Source organism: Chelonoidis abingdonii, chromosome 3 (assembly GCF_003597395.2).
Source record: "Chelonoidis abingdonii isolate Lonesome George chromosome 3, CheloAbing_2.0, whole genome shotgun sequence".
Lineage (NCBI taxonomy): Eukaryota > Metazoa > Chordata > Testudines > Testudinidae > Chelonoidis > Chelonoidis abingdonii.
Genome location: NC_133771.1, coordinates 156,283,348 through 156,305,038, shown reverse-complemented (window position 1 = coordinate 156,305,038; position 21,691 = coordinate 156,283,348). Strand labels below are relative to the sequence as shown.

The window sequence follows — 21,691 nt, the reverse complement described above, 5'->3', positions numbered from 1 at the left end:
TTCCCAACCCTCTGCTCTTAACTACAACATGGGCTACTCCTGGGGGCATTACGTTTCAAAAAAATTAAAACTTCTGTGCATAATATTTTAAAATTCTACAAATTTTATTTGTCAAAACAACACACTATAATCACACCAGTTTCAATTATTTTAGTAATTTATTTCAAAATACTTGTCAGCAAGTATGTCTGTAACAATACAGACACACAAAAATTACCCCATGAGTAGAGAGCTAAAGAACCCCTATGACAACCCAGCTCCTGTTTCTCTACCCTTCCCCCACAGAGCCCAGCCAGAGGGCCAGACACTCACCCCCTCCTTCCCTCAGAGGCCAGTTGTGGGCCCCCAGCCGAGATACTTGTACCCTCTACAGGCCAGCTACAGGCCCCCACCCAGCCCAGACACACACAACCTCTACCCCCCAGAGCCCAGGTATCCAGAGGAAGAGAAAGCCTGATGCAGGGTCCTGGGCTTGCACGGAGTTTCCTGAGCACTGCTGCCTCCTTCCTTTAGGGCATCCTGGGAACTTCAGCTTCTGGGAACCCTTCAGCTCCCTCCCCTGCCCCGCCCCGCCCCGCCCCCTTGTCCTTTATTTGCAAACTGGCTCTGCCAGGTCCAGTGGCCCCTAGAGGCAGCCAGCAGCACTGCAGCCCATTTCTGTGAGAAAAAGGAAATTCTGCGCACAAGTTAATTTCTACAAAATTCTGCACTGTGCCATGGGGAAGAATTTCCTCAGGAGTAATGGGCAACACAGTTTGTTGACATACCAGTCTCCTGCAGACTTCATTGATTCCATCTAAAGAACTCAAAAAAGTATGCTTTAATCAGTGACATTCAATAAATGTGAAATGCAGTTCCCTAAACCATGGCAAAAGACAGTGAATGTGAAACAAATGAAAGACTGATTAGCAAAAATAAGACAAATACAAACATGTCTAATACAAGTGAGTAATTTTACATGGACTTATTCAAAAGTACAATTTTGCTGCTATAAAGCACCAAAAACATGTATGGTGATTTGCAAATATCAAGTGTCAGTTCCTCCTAACTACCAGAAGACGGGATAGAGCACTTTATAATTGCCCTGTTCTGTACACTCCCCCAGAAGCTCTGGTATGGAGACATGGTGCTGGGCAAGATGAATCATGGTTGGTCCAACCCAGTATGTAACCTCTTTTGTTTCTTCCCTCTGACATATGATTGAAATGCCTAGCCTACTTTGCAGTACTGAATACTTTATTATTTACAGCCAAAACTGGCAGTGCATTCCATATTTAAATTGCCTACCACTTTCCATTATAAAGACCCTGTTTTCAGTTGCTGAGACTTCACCAAACTTTAATGGTTCAGGCTGAAGTTTTCCATGCCACGTGTCTGCGCCAAGCTGAATTTTTGGGAAGAGTTTCAGTTAAACTGGTTGAGCTATTTCAGAGAAACGAGTTAGGGAAAGATACATTTTGTAAATATTAAATTATTGCAGCTGTATCATGGAGAAGCTATAGCATGTCTCCATACTTTGGAAGAGGGAATCGTCTTGTGACAGGGAAAGTCACCCCAGGTTCAGAGAAGTGTCTTTTGCTCTCTCTGTGAAATTTCAAAGTTTGGCTGAGTTTCAAGCCTCTGAAAATTGCCGTTTGCAAATGCTCACTAGAAACTTGTTATAGTTTGGCAGCAAGATTATCTGAAGATTCCTTCTCTACAGAGAAGGCTCCATCCTCACAGAGATCCACACCAACTACACTAAGCATGCTCTACTCCAACAGAGCATGGTCTAGGACTATTCAGGGCTGAGTAGGACTTCTGCAATTGCTCTCCATCCTATTGAGAGTTAATGTGCCACTGGGCACCAGAACTGACAGTAGGGAAACACTCTCTCCTGTTTCAGAGTAGCAGCCATGTTAGTCTGTATCCGCAAAAACAACAGGAGTACTTGTGGCACCTGAGAGACTAACATATTTATTTCAGCATAAGCTTTCGTAGGCTACAGCTCACTTCTTCGGATGCACAGAATGGAACACACAGACAGTATGTATAAATATCTACTGTCTGTGTGTTCCATTCTATGCATCCGAAGAAGTGAGCTGTAGCCCACGAAAGCTTGTGCTGAAATAAATGTGTTAGTCTCTAAGGTGCCACAAGTACTCCTGTTCTTTTTACTCTCTCCTGTGTTATTTATTATTTGTATTCAGGTAGTGCCTAGGAGCCATAGCCATAGACTAGGACCCCATTACACTAGGTGCAGTACAAACACAGAACAAAAGATTATCCCAGCACAAGAGAGCTTACAATAAGTATAAGATAAATGAGAACAGATGGATACAGACAGACCAACAGGAAAGTACAAAGAAACAGTAAGACAGTGCTCTCAGTGCTGTCCCTGGCACTCAGGAGGTCTGACTGGAATGTAGAGAGGAGAGGAGCCAAAAGGGACAGCGATAGACGCTGATGGGGACAGACTGTGAGGGGACAGAACTGTCTGGGGATTGGTCCTGCTTTGAGCAGGGGGTTGGACTAGATGGTCTCCTGAGGTCCCTTCCAACCCTGATATTCTATGAAAGACAGGGTCAGAAGTGTCTATAACCACTAAAGCACATTGCCCTCCAGAACATGGAATTGAACCCAGAATTCCCATATTTCAGTATTCCTCTACTCTCAGCAAATAGCTGTAAAACCCCTGGCAAAATGTGTCTCATTCCTTTCCAGTAGCTTATCCACAGAGACATCCTATCATTACCATCGCCAAGCATTCATTTGCTCGAGCATTCATGTCTTGGATTTAGAGATTTCAACTCCAACCTTGCTGATGACCACTTTGGAGGTCTATACAGTTCTATGTTATTAACTTCCATGATTTTGTCACAAATTCTGCAATTTAGTGTTTTTCTTAAAGCTCCATGCTCCTGGAGTCAAGTGATGATAATAGAAGCTCAGCTTTTATTTAGACAACCGATAGCTCACTTATGGAGAAGAGACTAGAAGTATTACCTGCGTACACCCTAACAGCTAAGGAACCTGAATACAAAGAATAAAATGATTTTTTAAACTCTCATAATTTGAGGCCTGACTCGTGGTTTTTGAATGCTTGGGGTTAATAATATTGGTGGTTCCACATGACAATTTATAGGTATGGAGTTCTGTTAACTTTTTGAAAAACATCAGAAATTATTACCAAAAAACCCTCATAAAAGAATATTAAAGTTAAGCATTCAAAAGTTAGGAAGTGTCAGAACTGATGTTGCCTGCACAAACTTTATAATTTGGCCCCGTACTGAGCTCATACACTCTAATCATCATCATATGTAGTAACAAATTAATTTTTCAAAAGGACCTCTGCCTTATTCAGGACAAAAGATACATGGTGCTCCAGGAATGAAATCAGAATGAAACGAAGCTGTTGTCTTCACAACTGTTCATTTAATTTATAACTGAAGCTGGAAAACGTGTATTGAATGAGGCAGGAAGAACTGGATTCTATCCCTGCTTCTGCCACACAAATCCTAGATGATGTTGATCAAGTCACTTACACCAGAATTTTCATAGGTAGCCACTACTTGTGTGTTCTTCATTTTCTGAGGGCTACATTTAAGACATATGGATCCTGATTTGCAGAAATGCTAAACATTCAGATACAACTGAAGTCTATGGGAGCTTTAACACAGTGTCTCTCAACATCTCCATACCACTGCACCTCTTTCAGGAGTCTGATTTGTCTTGCGTGCCCCAAGTTTCACGTCACAAACATTACTTGCTCACAAAATCAGACAAGAATACAGAAGTGTCAAAGCATATTATTACTGAAAAATTGCTTACTTTCTCATTTTTACCACATAATTACAAAATAAATCAATTGAAATATAAATATTGTACTTACATTTCAGTGTATAGTATATAAAGCAGTATAAACAAGTCATTATCTGTATGAAATTTTAGTTTGTACCCAGTTCGCTAGTGCTTTTTATGTAGCCTGTTGTAAAACTAAGCAAATATCTATATGGATTGATGCACCCCCTGGAAGACCTCTGTGTACTCCGATGGGTACGTGCACTCCTGGTTGAGTACCACTGCTTTAACATATAAAGCACTATGTAATGCTAAGTACACTGAAAATATCAGGGCCTAACATCTCAAAATTTGATACCCAGAATTAGTGGGCAAAGAGGCAAGATTTACCTAAAATGCCTTCTACAGAATTTAAGTGACAGACCATGGCTCCTATGGTTCATAGCTAAAGATTTTTTTCAAGTTACACACATTTCAAAGGCTTTCAAGAACAAAACAGTTGTCATAATAGCACAACATGCAAGTGATCTGCCTGGCCATTTGTATTATATACACACACAATCATCCATGAAGAACAGGGTTCTTGTATGTTCAAGGATTTAAGTCGGAAGCAGGTTTGACCAACATCCTATGCTCTCTGCAAAGAAAAATTCCAATATATAATATGCAATAGCTACAGTGCTAGGTTCTTGCTATATACATTTTTTCCAACACGGTCTCTCTCACAATCCTGGAGGCTGAAACAACTCTAGCATAGGAAGTCCTGGTTTCCCTTAGAGACTAGTCTCTACATAGCTATGGTTGCAGCCAGATACCATTAAGAAACTTTGTAGTCCCCATGTTGCTCTGCCTATTAAAATGATATTGCTGCAACATCGTCAAGTTTTCTCTGAAATCTAAGGGGAAATTTTTTGCAATGTTTCAGAATAGATCAACTTTGAATTTGAAGTTCTGAAGATCTGATTTTTGAATTACAGATACTTTTAAAAGGTTAACCTGATTGGAAATGTTGACTTGTGCCATTCGAGGTCAGAAACTATTAGTTATTTATTCCTTCTTTTCACCTAATTAATTCTCCTTGTAAACCTATACATAGGCTACCTTTGTTTAATTATAACCTGTTTGTTCAAAGTTACTAATTGTATCTAACTGTAATGGCTAATGTGTTTGAGTAGTTTGCCCTCTGGTGACTAGTTTTGAGAGAACATAAGAGCGTCCCACAGCTCAAGTGGCAGTGATCTGTGTATGTAGAGCTAAAGGATAAAGCTGCTATTCCTAGATTTGAGCAGTTTAATCTAGTAATTGAGAACTGACAACCCAGTAAAGGCCTAACTTTTGAGGTGACACAGTAGAGTGAAAGGTCATTTGACTAAAAACCGATACCTGCTGCATTGGCTGTATTCCTCCATAAGCCTGCTTCTTGTACCACAAGATGTTTTTGTTTTTTTTTTCCCCCAGAGTGCAGGGGCAGACCTCTGTTAGGTATTTATATGGCTCCATTACCGTAATATTTGAGTGCCTCTCAATCTTTGATGTATTTACCCTCCCAATACCTCTGTGAGTTAGGGAGGTGCTATTACCCACATTTTACATATGGGCAACTGAGGCACAGAAAAGACTAAATGACTTACCTAGAGGGTCTTGGAAGTCCTGTGGCAGAGCAAGGAATTGAACCCGGAACTCCCCAGTTTCAGGCTAGTACCCTAAATATGACACCATCCTTCCCCTCAGGCAAACATGGATGAATTATTAGTACACCCCCATGTTTTTTGAAACTACAAAACATGAACTAAAATGGAAAACATAAAATTCACCACACAACAGTGGCTCCTGCCCCACAGGGCTGGGCCTAACTTCCTGCTATGGGTGTTGCGATCTAGCACATGCGGTTGCAGTGCAGCAGCACCACTCAGCTTTGGCCCAGTTGTCCCTCTGTCACGGGGTCAAGAGGGACAATTTGAGTGAGTATTGCAGTGACCCCATGGGTCACAGCACCTGTACCAGGAAGCTGGGCCCAGCCCAGCAGGACAGGAATTGCCACTGCAGGCTGAATGTGAGGTGTGCTTGCTCTGCAAACACCACCCCCAAGGTCTGCCACTCCCTCAGAGGCAGGACTCGACACCCTCCTCCCTCCATGGATAAAATGGAAAAACACAAAATAAGCCAAAATTCCCTAACAACAAAAAGATTTTCCAGAGGCTCTAGTTATTGGCCATCTACCACTTACATAAAGTTCTATAACCAGATCACATTTGTCCAGGTACCCAGTTCTGCTGAGCCCCTCTGGCCCATGATTCAGCCTTCTTGGTAGATGTCTAGCTTTCAATAACCATATTTTTTATTTATTTATTTTTTAAGCCACTGAGCTAAAAGGTTTTCCCTCAGGAAAGTTTTCTTTGTGGTCTCTCCTTGCTTGTATATGTAATGGCTGCTGAAATGTTGTCTGTGTCTATCACGATGACTACTCACTTAATTTCTCTCAGTGTCCTTAGTTAGAGGCAGTAAAAAGAGTCTGATTTCCTTCCATACCTAAGGTGTAAAAACAGATGTAATCTAGGGGAAGAGAAGGACGCAAATCAGAGCTAACCTCCACGTTTTGTTGTGTCTTGATTGAATTCAGCAGAAGTTCAATCACTGCAAAAACAAAGGCAGGCAGAACTGCTGATAGTTTTTGCAGCTGATGGAAGTATAATATTGAAGGGCACAAAACTGCTTTTTGTGGGTTACCTTAAGTAATGGAATGGCAATGAGGATTTCCTTATGGACTGGACTGGACAACTAAAGAGAAAACTGCAATTTTATAAATATGCTCATTTCATTTTTTCCCCCAAAAATGAAATTAGACTCCCTGCAGATGAACTAAGCGGTAATTCATTAGCTTTAACAGTAATTACTAGAACAAAGATAACAGATTCATCTAGCATGTAGTAAAAACCTTATTCAGCACTTTTCATCCCTAGATTTCTGAATAGTCTTGCAAAACACCTCTCCATCTAGCCCCTCTTGCACTTGGTACCAATTTTTGTCCTAATGCAGACCATGACTTGGAGGAGCAAGGAAAAAGAGGAAGTTTAGCTGCCTGTGCCCTGCATAATTTTCCACACAGCATTGGTGGCTCGGATCCTAGAAAACATGCAGTAAACCAGACGGATATCCCACTGTATTTCTAAATACTCAACACACAGCTCTGAACAACAGGTACCTCCAATGAAAAACTAAGTTCTATCCCAGTGACAAAACATGAATTTGGATCACGTATCTTAAAGGAATGAATTGAATGGTTCAAAAATGTGCTCAGATACTGACCTCTCTCTTTTCACACTTATACACTTTCTTTTATTCCCCAAAGGCTGCCTCGTCCCGCCTCAGAGGTGCCATGTTTTATTTAAAACATACTCTCTCTCAGTAACCACTTGTTCTAATTGGCAAGGCAAGACTGGGTCCCCAAAGCACACAGCTCGTTACATTCAGTTTGGATTACAAAAAACACAATGAAACAAACTGCATTGAAATGTACAAATTAATGGCTCAGGAAGTGCACGACACGGACGTGGAATTAAATTGTAATATGGAACAAACTCCACAGGGAGGCTAGGGAACAAAATCACTAGTGTCTCTATAAGCTACACAAGGTTTCCAAATGAGCAAATACACAAAAGAGAGCACCGTTTTTCCATAACTCACCCAAATTGCTAAATATGAATAGCAGAGATTCCTTCCCCCCACCTTATGCACATATGTAAAAGACAATGGAGTTACAAGCAAGAAGGCTTAATGAATTAAACCTGCAGGTCGCACTGTCTAAATATGTAACTCATCTTTGCTTTCATGCTGACAATGCGCAAACATCAGTGCAATTAAGTCATACTTCTAAACATTTTTTAAATCACCTGGGAAGCAGAACACAAGGGATTAAATTAGAGTTGGTGTTTCAGCAGGCAGCATGGAGAGGTTAATGAGCTAGAAGTTAGATGAACAATATATTTATGGAATAGGAGGAAATGGCATCTTCACTACAAACAAAAGGCATAAGACAAAATAAAACAACAGCTCTTTGCACAAAAATTAAACAAACACAAAGGCAAAAGGGATGCTCTGCTCCACAGTCAGAGTTAGGGGATTAGCCAGCCCTTGAAATAACAACAGGCATGGAAAATACCAAGCAATAAAATTGTTCAGGTAAAAAAAATGAATTAAAATTAAAAAAAAAGACATTGCAGTCTTTTCAGGCAGCCAGCACAGGTCACACTTCTAGTTAACTGTGAAGTCCAATTTGTAATGGTTTACATAAAATGAGCCTCGAACTACCAGGCTGTCAAAGTCACAACAGCTAAAAATCATTCCAATCATCTTTTGTGATCTTAGTTCCATGTCTCCTTAAACAGGAATTATGAAAAAGCGTTGAAGCAGTACTGGATCTCAAGTGTAATGGAACTCATCACAGCCTCTTAAACAGGTAGTTTTTGTCATTCATCTAACACAGGGGTCCCCAATGCGGTGCCCACGGGCGCCATGGCGCACACTGAGGCGTCTAAGTGCGCCTGCATACTGGCTGGTGAATAAGCATCCGCCAAAATGCCGCCAACAAGCAGCGGCATTCAGAGGCGCCGCTGCCGAAATGCCACCAGTTTTCAGCAGCACTTCGGCAGCGACGTCTCTGGATGATGCTGCTCGATGGCAGTATTTCAACGGCAATGCCTATTGACATTGTTGCTTGTTGGTGGCATATCGGCGGATGCTCGTCCACCACCACCACGGTCTTCCATGGCTCGTCGTCTGAAAAAGGTTGGGGACTACTGCCCTAACAAAAGGACTCACATACCTTGCATGAGAGCATTAACATTCCTGTCACAAAGAGGTTTAATATCTTCATGAGAAGCCAACATTAACCCCATTTGGGACAGGCTAAATCTACTGACCCGCAGGAAATGTTCTTGAGTGCATTGGAGGCTTACCCGTCAACTGCTATAAAATTTATGTTCCCATTATATAAGTGTTGTGTTTCTAGCCTTTGTTTTGTGAACAAAGTCTTCTTAATGTGACTAGATTAAATGCCATCTTCCTGATGCTGGGGACATCCAGATAGGAAGATGTGAATTGTCCTGGGCCCATGCACAGCTTGAGTGCCAGGCTTCATGAAGAATCCTCCTTCCTCCCACCAATTACAGCGCAGCAGTGGATCCATTCTGTGGCGATGGCCTCCCACAATGCTTATACACCCCTTAATACTTTGTTGGGGCAAAGAAAGGGGTGGCATGAGGGGGAAGGGAGAAAGGAAAGAGGAGAAGGTAACTTGCAGATCAGCCCAGTGGCTGAGCCACCAGCCACGCTCCCAAAATCTTTGTTGGACTCCTGTATATGAGGAGCCCCTCAATAAGTGGGGCTCTTGGCATACAGGGAGTACATATACCAAAAATGGGATCCCCAATTCCCACCTCACACCAGTACTACGCTAATTCTGCTACAAGGGTATAGAACCCTGTAGTAATACTTCTGCGCCATGGCTACAGAGAAGAGGGCAGGATCCACCTTTGAAAGAGGTGTACGTTATATTCACCTCACTGAGTAACCCAAAATATTGTATTCACCCCTCAAAAACTGCTGCATACTCCCCTCCTTCCCATCCTATACCCTGCACATACTGATTACCGGTTACACGTAGGGGGAATCTTCTACAGCATAATTTTTCACGGGTTGCCTCATCAACCAGAGCTAAATCAAATTAGGAAAGCAACTATACTTGGACGAACTGATTTCCTAATCATTAGTATTTCTCCTCCAAAACATTAGGACTTTATCTTTTGTCTTGTTTGCTTATGATTTACTAATCAAGTTGCATTTAGAAGAGTAGTAAGTGCTTCCCACATGACCACAAATATTTGTCTGGTTCATTAAAGCAAGTAATGCTATCACCTGGGTTGTCACACTTTAGCAAGACTGAAGCCTCTGCAATGGTGCAAAATAAGGGCCAACTAGCAAGGTAAAAGGAACTGAGGGGAGACAATGCAAATTAAGGGCGTCAAACCAAATTCCAATAAAATCCTTAATTAAATGGAAGCTAAATACTTTTTCACAATCATGATTCTCCTCCTTAGTAAGTTTGATATACACTTGGATTCTCTGAGTGTTTACAAGTACTGTGACATTCTTCTCTCTTTGCATTAAAAACACAAAGCTTTAACCTGCAATTGGGCAGGGCTGTATAGAAAACCAAAATGAAGATATGCTGAATGCTAAATAAATATCTATGATGCTTCAGTACCCTGTAGATGGGTATTTCCTGGCTGCCTATGTTAGAGTTACCGTAATAGGCAGTGTAATTGGCTACACAATTTTCATAAGAATGCTTATCAGTTTGAATGTGTAATACAAAATAAACTGGAACACAAAAATACTGCCAGAATCTCAAATGCTAGCCAAGTGAATTTGCTTTAACAGTCTTGCAGTAAACATTCTGTATGCTACAAACACTAAGACAGACATGAATACAGTGGGAACCCACCACAATCAAAGATCCAGCCTAATGGAGCAATACAAATGGAGATGCCAGCTTATATAAGAGACTAACACAGACACCATACTGCAGCCCTCCTAAAATAAGGTGTCTGCATACAGACAGAGACAATGTTGCTTTTAAGCTGTAGATATTTCTTGCTGCTCTCTTCCAACATCAGAGCACTAAAACATGAAACTCCACATCAGTAGAGAGGGTAAGCACTTAGACAATGCAAGCACACTGGATTTTTTGATATTTCGTTTAGAAACGGAAGTTTCCTTCGGGGCAAAGGGAGGAACAAAGTACATACATGGTTCTCCATTTATTGTGCAATACTACAGAGCACAGATTACAGGATATGAAACAGCAGTCTGCAAGATGCATGTATTTTTGTTGGAATTGTTTTCCACACTGCAGGCCAGAAGACTGATCGTAGGTCTGCTCTGCAGTTTACTAACACCAAAAATCGACATGGAAATGCACCCCCAATGAGTGTGTCAGGTCATCCCTGTGGTTGCTTTACAGCCTTGAAGGAACCCTACTTTGATTCCAGCCTCTTGCAGCCTAGAACAAGCAGAGAGGTGCTACCATTGTAAACCCAGGAAAATCATTCAGGGAGACAGATGAAAGGATAATTTCTGGTTTTACCGAAGAGTAACTCTTCCTCTCATTTAATGAGTTTCTAAACAAGTCATGTCTACCCCTTAAAAATCTGCTACAGCAGCGGGCCTCCTCAATGGAAGTGGCAGGGTTAAAGTGCATAGCAATGAAAATAACAATTCTGCACAATCTGGGATGCAGAAGAATTCTGGGGAATAAAGATTTGCCACTGAAGTGGCTTTTACAGTTTTCTATATCTACATTAGAAGATGAAAACCAAGGCAGAACGTTGATATGTTGTATATGTGAACCCACTTTAGAGAATGCAGTGCCATTTATTTCACCCTCTTTTCTTGTTATATGCGTCCCTCAAACTCAAGGGAAAATAAAAATCAATACTGTGTTTGAGTAACAAAACTTTATAGTCTGACATATAGCCACTGCATACGTATTGAAACATTGCCAGTTTGGTTGTCAGCAATAACGAGTTCTACTCTATTGTAGATTCAGATTATAATTCAACAGGATTTTATTTGTCAAGATGGTAGCACATGAACATGCACACAGACTATTTCAAGCAATAAATGACAGCGAACCAGGAATCAAGAGATTCAGGGCTTGTCATTTCTGATAATTTTAGAGAACTCACCACATGTACACAATATGTTGTAGCACAGCTCAGAGAAAGAAGTGTATTCTTGAATCGAATTATGCTGATATAGTGGTTCAGGTAAATGTGGAAATCTTGTAGCATGGTTTAAATCAGATGTTAGAGATGGAAGATACCTTGAGTCTAGTTCCCTCTTACATACCTTCAATTATAGCCTCAATTAGAAGCACTACGAAGCCCCTGAAGAGTTTTGTTAGAAATATTTGACCCCTGCTGATGTTCTAAAATTATTCTGTTCTGCTTGTAGTGATCTCTGTGCATCTTTCCACCATATGATCTTATACTGTGGCACTTACCTTTAATTTCATGTATTAGCCCTTGGGCAAACTGCAACCATTATCTGCATTCCTTTTCCTCTCCTGTCTGCTCCATAACAACTACCTTCCTCTAGTCTGACAGCAAATGGACTAAAGGTAAAATATAATTATTTAAGGAAAGAGTACACAAATATTTGGTGTTACTGAGGAGTCTACTGGTTCCACAGTAGTGCTCAGAGTCTCAGGATTGAGACTTTGTTATGTCAGGTGCTATATAAATATATAGGAAAACAGTCCCTGCCTGAAAGACCCTACAAATGTAAGGGTGAGTTTTCATAAACAATCAGCATTGGCCTAACCCTGCTCCCAGTGAAGTCTATAGTAAGAGTCTCTCAGACTTCAATGGACGCAGAGCTAAGCCAACACTAGGTGCTTTTGAAAATCCAACTGAGTGTCTAGTAATTCAGGCACTGAGCACTAACAGTTTGCCAAATTGACATGACAGGTTGTAGTGATGGTGTAGAATGTGGTGTCAGTGAAGTACCTAGTCTACCTATCTGTTTGCATTTCCTCACTTACCATTCTATATTCGAATTTGAAAAAATATGACAATACAGCATTTCTATTTTGGATATGTGAGATGTCTGAAGTTATTATAGGTTAGCAATCTACAGTGACTTCACCTGTGACAATTCAACATCAAGGTTTCCCCATACTGTACCTGTACTGGAGACAGTAGGGTATAGATAGCTTTTAGGCAATATGACAAAATGAAGACCAGCACACTGTAAAGGAATTTGCTGACCCAGGATTAATTTTAAGTCTCTGTTGAAAGCATTTGAACATTACAGGATCTGTGATTTACACTAATTCTTAAGTAAGACGGGTTTGATTTTTCTCAAAAAAAAATTCTTGTTAATACCAAACTCTTCTCTCCAGAGTTTCATAAACCTTTTTGTGCAAGTTAAGAACTAAGTATTAAACCAGAAATGCTAGATCTGTGGTCATGTTGAATAGTCCTGTGAACTTTCAGGTCTTTCAAGGTTAATACTTCAGTTTCTACCAGGGAGTGTTTATCTTCACATTTGTCTATAAAGTGCCTAGCATACTGCTGCCTATACAAATAAGATGAATCAATCCTTACAAATCCTGTGAAAGGCAGGGGAATACTATCCCCATTTTGAATATAGGAAAGTTGACAACATTAGCAATCAGAAATTCCTGGCTCCTAGGCCCATGATCATGCTACTTTTCCTTTTTGACCATAGGTTAAACAAACAAGTTGCCAGATCACACCCCATATATTCATCCCCATAGTCATTTAGCAGTTGTTAGGATTTGGCCAAACAAGCATTAAAGACAACAGCTCCTGGGCACTGCCCTTTGCTCTGACTAGGTCTGTGCCAATTTAATCCCATTTCTTATCACAACTGAAGACTAATTATGAAATACTCAAATGTTTCAGGGAAAGAAAGATCACATCAGATCATGATTATATATAATTTGGCAAGACTGAAATTATGGCAAAAAAGGTAAAGGAAGGCATGAACATACTGTTTCTGTAATTTATACTGCTACGCAAACCCAGCAACTATGTTTTGTTTCCTCAGTAGCCTATTGCCCTCCTCACCTGATATTTAAAATTCTACTTTCTACCAGAGTGTAAAATCCCCCCCCCTTCCCCCCAAGAGGAAGGGGATAGAAGAGATCTGCCCTCTATTTTTTGTTTTAATTCAAAATTACTTAACCACATAGTTACTAACCTTTTTCATTGTGTGGATTTCTTTTTTCTAAAATGAAAGAGAAAGGAAACAAGGGTCAAGATAGGTAACAACACTCAAATTCTCCCCCTTATACAAATCTGCTACAACACATTAGTTTATAGCTTGGCACCCTATCACAAAAATGTAAGAGGAAGAATCCGCGGCATTTGGGGGTGTCTAAATTATGAACACAGATTTTGATGGTCTTCTTGACAACTATTGTGATTCAATTTACAGAAGCAAAGTATAAGTCTTTGTCTTCCTATTTTAATAGTCTGACTGAAATCCAACGTTACATTAAAAAAATCCACAGAAAATTACTCAGTCGCTTAAAAAAAAAAAAGGAGGGAAAGTATTAGAGGAAAGCATGCTAGTTATCACCTGTTAATGAATACTAGGAGACTCCTGCCATATAAAGATCAACAAGCCATAACTGGGACCTAGGATAGCAAAAGCAAGTTTGACACTCCTAGAATACCAGTTCTCTCTCTGTCAATAATGACTAGTGGCAATCTGATCATTGATCCCAAACTGTCATGGTCTAATGGATATGGTAGCTTTAAATTCACAGAATACTGTGAATTTTAGAAAAGAGACTAAAATGGCTCTAAGGGATCCTTGACATTTTAAAGTATCTACATATAGGTATGAACAATATCATTATCAGTGTGAGTAAGCCTTTGCACATGCACGGTACTTATTCAGAGGGGAAGGACTTTTCAAACGAGACTTGCAGAACAGGAAGAAAATCAAGAACACATATCTTAAAGAAAAATCAATAAAAATCAAGGTTTAAAGAAGCTCCACTCCATGCTTCATTTGCTGTTTGTGCAGCCTGGAGTATTCTATTAACTCCAAGATATGCAAGAGATTGTCAGTTTACAGCTAACTATCAAATATACAGGTTGTTCGTAGAATTGCTGGAGCCGTGTTGGTCCCAGGATACGAGACACACAAGGGAGGTGAGGTATTATCTTTTATTGGATCAACTTTTATTGGTAGTAGGTACAAGCTTTCAAGCTACACAGAGCTCTTCTGCAGGTCTGGGGAAGGAAGCAGAGAATCAGTTCCCCAGATCTGAGGAACAGCTCTTTGTAGCTCGAAAGCCTGTACCATCCACCAAGAGAAGTTGGCCCAATAAAAGATAATACCTCACCTCCCTTGCCTCACAAATATAAAGGTGTATATTTGATACTTAAACACACTTTTATGTCTAATACTTACTTGGAATCTAAAATAAGACAGTTACCTTTTCTTTGATGTTCTTTGAAATGTGTTGTTCATGTCTATTCCACAGTAGGTGTGCGTGCTCGACACGTGCACTGGTGCTGGAAGTTTTCCCCCAGCAGTACCAGTAGGGGAGCGCCTCAGCGACCCTTGGAGTAGCGCCTCCGTGATGCAGTATAAGGGGTGCTGCGCCCCCCCCCCCCCACACCCTCAGTTCCTTCTTGCCAGACAACTCCGACAGAGGGGAATGAGGGCAGGATGTGGAACAGACATGAGCAACTCATCTTGATGAACACCAATTACGAAAAAGGTAACTTTTCTTGTACGAGTGATTGCTTATATGTATTCAACAGTAGGTGATTCCAAGCTATATCTGTTGGAGGTGGGTAGGAGTTCACAAATTCTCAGGACAGAGCACAGCCCTGCCGAACCCGGCGTCCTCCCTGGTTGGGAGACGATTGCATAATATGAGGTGAAAGTGTGAACTGAAGACCACGTAGCAGCCCTACAAATGTCCTGGATGGGGACACGGGCCAAAAAGCTAGCCAACAAGGCCTGCATCCAAGTCAAGAGTGCCTTCACAATTGGTGGGGGGGGGGGGCATTCCCACCAGAGTACGGATGCACGAGGTAATCCAGTTGGAGAGCCGCTGAGTGGAGATCGGCCGACCTTTCATGCGCTCGGCCGAGGCAATGAACAATTGTGAGGACTTTCTACCTGAAGCGTACTAAGCCATTCAGAAAGTCAGAGCCCATCTCACATCCAGCATGTGGAGGCGGCGCTCCTCACTGGACGCATGGGGCTTGAGGCAGAGGACCAGCAGAAAATGTCCTGACCTATGTGATAGGTGGAGACCACCTTTGGGAGGAACGAAGGGCATGGGCGGAGCTGGACCTTATCTTTATGAAACATCGTGTTCGGGGGCCCAGAGGTCAGGGACTGAGTTCCGAGACCTACCTAGCTGACGTGATCAAACCAGGAAGGCCACCTTTCACAAGAGGTATGAGCAGGAGCATGTGGCTAACGGCTCAAAACAGGGGCCCCAAGAGACAGGCCAACACCAGGTTTAGGTCCCACTGCGGGACAGGGGGCCTAACATATGGGAAGAGATGATGTAGCCCCTTAAGGAATCTGCCAGTCACAGCATGGGAGAATACCGTGTGACCTGCACCAGTGGGTGGAAGGGCGATATGGCCACCAGGTGCACCTTAACTGACGAAGGCGCCAGGGCCTGGGCTCTAAGGTGGGGGAGGTAGTCCAGAATAAACTGGATCGGGGAAACACCCCGCTCATCTGCCCATCTGGAGAACTGAGACCATTTTGCCAAATAGGCTCGGCACGTGGAGGGGTGCCTGCTTTCCAGGAGGACGTGCTGAACCCCTTCCGAGCACATCCTTTCCTCTCTGCCTAACCATTGCGCAGCCATGCTGTGAGGTGGAGTGCTGCTAGGTTGGGGTGGAGGTGGCGACCCTGGGAGAGCAGGTCCAGGTGGGACGGCAACGGCCACAGCAGGGTGACCGCCAGGACCGTGAGGGCCCCGTACCAATGCCACCTGGGTCATGCCGCGGCAATCAGAAGGACCCGGGCCTTTCTGATTTTACCTTTTCCAGGACTTTGCCGATCAGCAGGAACGTGGGGAATAGAGCACTGGTTTCACCAGGACAGGAGGAAGGCATTGGAGATAGCGCCCATCCCAGCCCCCCAGGAGCAGAACTGGGGACAGCAAACAGGTTCACCTGGGGAGTTCCCCACACTTGGAAAAGTCTGTGCACCACCTCTGGGTGGAGAAACCACTTGTTCTCAGAAAAATTCCTGCTCAAGCGTTCCAAGCACCCGGCAAACGAAAGGCCTGTAGGCAGATGTCCTGGGCTATACAAAAGTCCCACAGCCTGAGGGCTTCACAGGAGAGGGCACAGGATCAGGCCCCGCCTCGCCTGTTGATATAGAACATCGAGGCCATGTTGTCCATGAGGATCCTGACCACTCAGCCCTCCACAAGCAAGCAGAAGGCCTTGCACGCCAGCCATACTGCCGTAAGCTCTTTGACGTTTAGGTGGAGGGACAGAGACTGAGCCGAGCACAGACCTTGGGTCTGAACATTCTCCACTTGGCCCCCCATCCAAAGTCTGACGTGTCAGACACTAGTTCCAGCGACAGGGCCCTGCCCCTGAATGGGACCCCTTGTAGCATGTTTCTCAGGAAGGACCACCACCATAGGAAGGTGATCACTGGCTCGGGCACCATGAGGACTTTGTCCATCCTGTCCCTGGCCTGGGAGAACCTCTAGGCCAACCAGAGCTGGAGGGCCTCATCCTGAGTCTGGCATGATGGATCACACGATCCAAAAGCTGGAGGCACTCTCTAGCTGTTGTCACCGGAAACCTTGTGACCCTGTCAATGACTCCCTCAGAGTCTCGAACCTGCTCGGTGGAAGGGAGGCTTTGGTCGATGAGGCATTCAGGAACACCCCGATAAACTCTATGCTTTGTATAGGGACTAACATGGACTTGGTGTTGTTTACCAACAGGCCCAAAGTGGTGTGCACGGACAGGAGCACTACTTGATCCGGCACCTGCGACCAGAAGCTGCCCTTGACCAACCAGTCATCCAGAAAGGGGAAGATCTGGACTCCCCAGCATGTGAGGTAGGCCACCACCACCGACATACATTTTGTGAATACCCTGGGGGCAGTGGACAGGCCAAACAGGAAGACTGTAAATTGGTAGCGTACCTGCCCCACTGTGAAATGGAGGAAGCGTCTGTGTCCCTCGAATATACGAATGTAGAAGTACGTGTCCTGCTGATCGAAGGCGATGTACCAGTCTCCGGAATTCAGGGAGGGGATAATGAAGGCCAGGAAGACCATGCAGAACTTGAGCTTTGTTTAATCAACTAAGCAAGGTATTAACAAGCTTCAACAGGACTTTATTTTTACAGTGGAAACCTCTTTACCAAGCTGCTGCTGCACCCTCTGTAACTCTCATTCAGCCTCTTCAACTCCTCCCCCCTCCTTCTTGTCCTTTCAGACTCCCAACAGCCAATGCTCCCAATTCTAATAATACAAGCAGCATCTAAACATCACAAGCTTCACCATGTACTGGTTCAGGCCTCGCAGGTCCAAGATGGGCCTGAGCCCCCCTTTGGCAATCGGGATAAGGAAATAGTGGGAGTATTACCCCTTGCCTTTGAACTCCCCCAGTACCGGTTCCACCGCTCCTAGGCCCAGGAGCTGCCCCATCTCCTGCTCCCAACTGGAGAAGGGAAGCTTGATTGAGATCCCTGATGAGAACTGGCAGGACACCCTCGGGCATCCTGTCAAAAATCGCCTTTTCCCTGCTTGCTTGCCCTTGGAGGACCCAGGCTGGGGGGCAGGCCAAGACTGCCTGTGTGGGGACCTCTTATAATCCCACGACTTCTTATAAGCTGTGTCATATTTTGACTGGGTGGCCTGAGCAGGAGTCTGCTGTGGCTTGAACTTAGGTTTAGCTGGAGCCAGAACAGAGACCCAGAGCCTGGAGAGTTGTGCAGGAGTCTTTCAAGCCATGCAGCTTTGTATCCATTGGTTCCACAAACAGAGCTTTGCTGTCAAACCGGAGGTCCTGCAAGGAGGTCTGCGTCTCACTGGACAGCCCAGAGAGCAGGAGCCATGACGCCCTTCTCATGGGCATCGCGGAGACCATGGACCGCGCGGCCATGTCCGCTGCATCCAAAGCTGCCTTCAGGGTTGCCCTGGCGGCAGCTGTGCCCTCCTCCACAAGCGCTTTGAACTCCTTCCTGTCATGCTCATGGAGAGAGTCTTTGAACTTGGGCAGGGAGCCCCGCAGATTGAACTCATACCAGCCCAGGAGAGCCTGGTGGTTCACCACCCATAACCGGAAGCTTGAGGAAAAAATTTTTCTTCCAAATGAGTCCAGTGTCCTTGAATCTTTATTTTTCAAGGCAGGAGCTGGTTGGCCCTGCCGTTCTGTGGCTGACCAATTCTATCACCAGGGAGTTAGAAACAGGGTGAGTGTATAAGTATTTATGCCCCTTAACGGGTACAGAGTACTTGTGTTCTGCTCTCTTAGAGATAGGGGCCAATGAGGCCGGAGTTTGCCACAGGGTATTTGAAATTTTTGCCACCCTTCGTGGAGAGGCAAGGCCATCCTGCCCGGTGTCAAGGAGGACAACACATTAAACAGGGAGTCCGAGGTCTCCTTCATCTCTTCTGCTTGGAGGTGGAGGCTTAATGCCACTCTTTTTAAGAGTTCTTGGTGAGCCCTAAAGTCCTCCTTCCAGATGGAGGGGCCGTAATCACCTCATCCGGGGATGGTGAGGAGGCTGGCACAGTACTTTGTGTCCCCACTGGCACCAAAGAGTCCACCACCTGGTCAGTGTCTGGGCACAGTGCCGAGGATGTATATATCCCACTAACTCCTTCCTCAGAGATCTGGAGAGAGGGGACAATGGTCCTTCTGAGGCTCCGGCCACCAAGCGAGCCTCCACTGGGGGCTGTGTTGGGGGCCACGGTGCCACTGTACCTGCTGTGGAGCCGGCTGTTTGGCCTGGCCCATCGATGGATGGCTACAAAGGGAGGTCAGGCTGACATCCAACCTGCCACTGTCCCTGAACCGGGAGGAGCGGCGGCACCAGGTGCCATGCCAATGTGGAGGACCGGTACCGTCGGTAAAAGCTGTTTCATGATTGACACCCGGGGCTGCGGAGGTGGTGCTATGGCGGGGTCCTGGAGCAGGACACTGAACAGGAACGACGTCGACATTCGTGCTGTGACTGGCTGCGATAGCCCCTGTGAGACGAGGACCTTTGGCATCGTCTGCCTCAGTCCCGTCGGTGTTCACTCCTCAAGGTGGAGCAGTGCCAAGAGTCTCGGTCAGATGGAACCCAACCAGATAGTCTGGTGGGCATCGAGGGCGATCCATGTGGACTTTGCCCTGAATGGTTGCTGGGCAGCAAATGGCATTGGGAATGTTCCCTCGACCGAGACCAGTACCAAGCCGGGGGCGACTGCAGAGATCCCAGCAGCGACTTACCTCTGAAGCGTGGGGCCAACAGCAGTGGTGCTCCTGGTATCACCATGGACATAACATCCTGGGCCGCCTGCAAGGCCTCTGGTGTGGAGGGCATCGAGACATCCCGGGAGGCCTGCTCCGAATGGGCCGGGCTGGGCTACTCCACTCGACTTGAGTCGGAGGCCTAGAGGCCAGTGGGAATCGAGGGATGCCTGACATGGGTCTAGCCTCTGTCCCAGGTTTACTTCGGTACCACAGCGAAAAAGGCCTCTTTTTAGCCTTCCTGGCATGCCCCGTGGACGGGGAGTGGTGCCGACTAGTCGATGACGCTGAAGGGTCACCACACATCGACACCTACTGTGGAATACACATGAGCAATCACTCAAAGAACTGCATGCTTCTGAGTACTCAAGTATATCAAAGTTTGTGGCACTTTATTCCTTTATGAAATTAATATGGTGAACTTTTATATGTCTATGATCCACCAAGCAAGGGTCTTCCTAGACTTTAAATAGAAATTCCAAGAGGAATCTGGTGGGTATTTTATACACTGTTAGCTCAAATTTAGAAAAACAAACCAAACATGGATTTATGCATTCAAAATGAATGGTCTTAAAAAAAAAAAAAAAATGCTCAGGGGTCATTACATTTTAGTTTTAGGGCTCAGCCAAGAACCTAAACCATAAAAATGTTGACTTTTTTGCTTCAGCTTTTAATATTTACTTCTAACTCCCTTAAGAGAGATTTTTTAAAGATATGGAATAATGGAAGAGCATCAATTACGGCAAAGTAAGTGGCATTAGTGTAATGAATGACAACATAATGATTTCAAAATCTGAAAAAGTTAATGTAAGATGGGGCAAATCACGAGAGACTGACAAAAAGTTGATAACAGTTCCCAGCAGTCTCCAAGTTTGCAACAAGAAAATACGATGCAAAGTTTAGGGTTAAGCCTGTTGGTCAACAATCAGTGATTTAATGCACACGTTGGATATTAAATACACATGGGCAGCAGGACTGATTTCCATAGCCATTGCTCTTCCTTTTATAGTTTCATCTATGCAAGATTTTGGTGTTTAGTGGCAAGCGTAAAAATGTGATCTACTGAATTCAAAATTCCCAACCAGACCGATACACTTTGAAAGCTATGTCAAATTTACATGAGTTGCACTAAGACTGGAGCTCTACAGTTCAAGGGCACTCCAGACTTCTGTTATCTTCACTGAGTGAAGGTTTGATTGGTATATTTACGCAAGAGGCTCTTGCTTTACATATATTGGAGATTGTGTCAACAAACCTGAGCAAATAAAATGAAGTACCAAAGTGAGGAGAATCTGATTTCACACACACTAAAAAAACCAAATCCCATGCATAAACCCCAAAAGAGATGGCAATACTGTGATTTAGATAGTCTAAGAAAAAAAACAAAGCCTTTTAGTGCACTTACCAGCGAAGCATTTGGAACAGAGATTCATAGTCTTGCTGGACCTAGGGCAAGGAAAAAAAAAAGAAAGAAAAAAGAAGAGTAGAGCTAAAAATTCATTATAATAATTCTAAGCAATACACCAGGAGTTTTCAGAAGAAAAACAAGAGTAGTAAGGGGCAAACATTTAAATGGCTAGGCACCTATACAAGTTATCAGTGGCAAAGGGCTGGCAGAACTGAAGGCGGGGCGGGGGGTGGGAAAGAATCTCGTTTGACAATCTTTCTTCAACTTGGTAAAGAGCTTTCAAAGCATGGCTTCGAAACATTTATCCTAGCATTCATAAATAACTTGTAGGACAACAGGTATGATAGACATGAAAAGCTGAATTATTCCACTTGAAGCAACAGTTTTTCAAGCCTGGCACATCTCCCGTTGTAACATTTTAGGAAATAATGTTTGTATA

General features: G+C 43.8%; 1 protein-coding gene across 1 annotated transcript in view; it reads right to left on the bottom strand.

Annotated features, from left to right (window-relative positions):
• ZFAND3 (zinc finger AN1-type containing 3) overlaps nucleotides 1-21,691 on the bottom strand; it is a 275,471-nt gene that overhangs the window by 189,610 nt on the left and 64,170 nt on the right. Inside the window, exons 2-3 of the mRNA XM_032770729.2 lie at nucleotides 21,250-21,290; nucleotides 13,567-13,593 (exon numbers count right to left, since the gene is read on the bottom strand). Of these exons, the coding sequence (XP_032626620.1) occupies nucleotides 13,567-13,593; nucleotides 21,250-21,290 (68 nt within the window). The remainder of the gene's footprint in view (nucleotides 1-13,566; nucleotides 13,594-21,249; nucleotides 21,291-21,691) is intronic.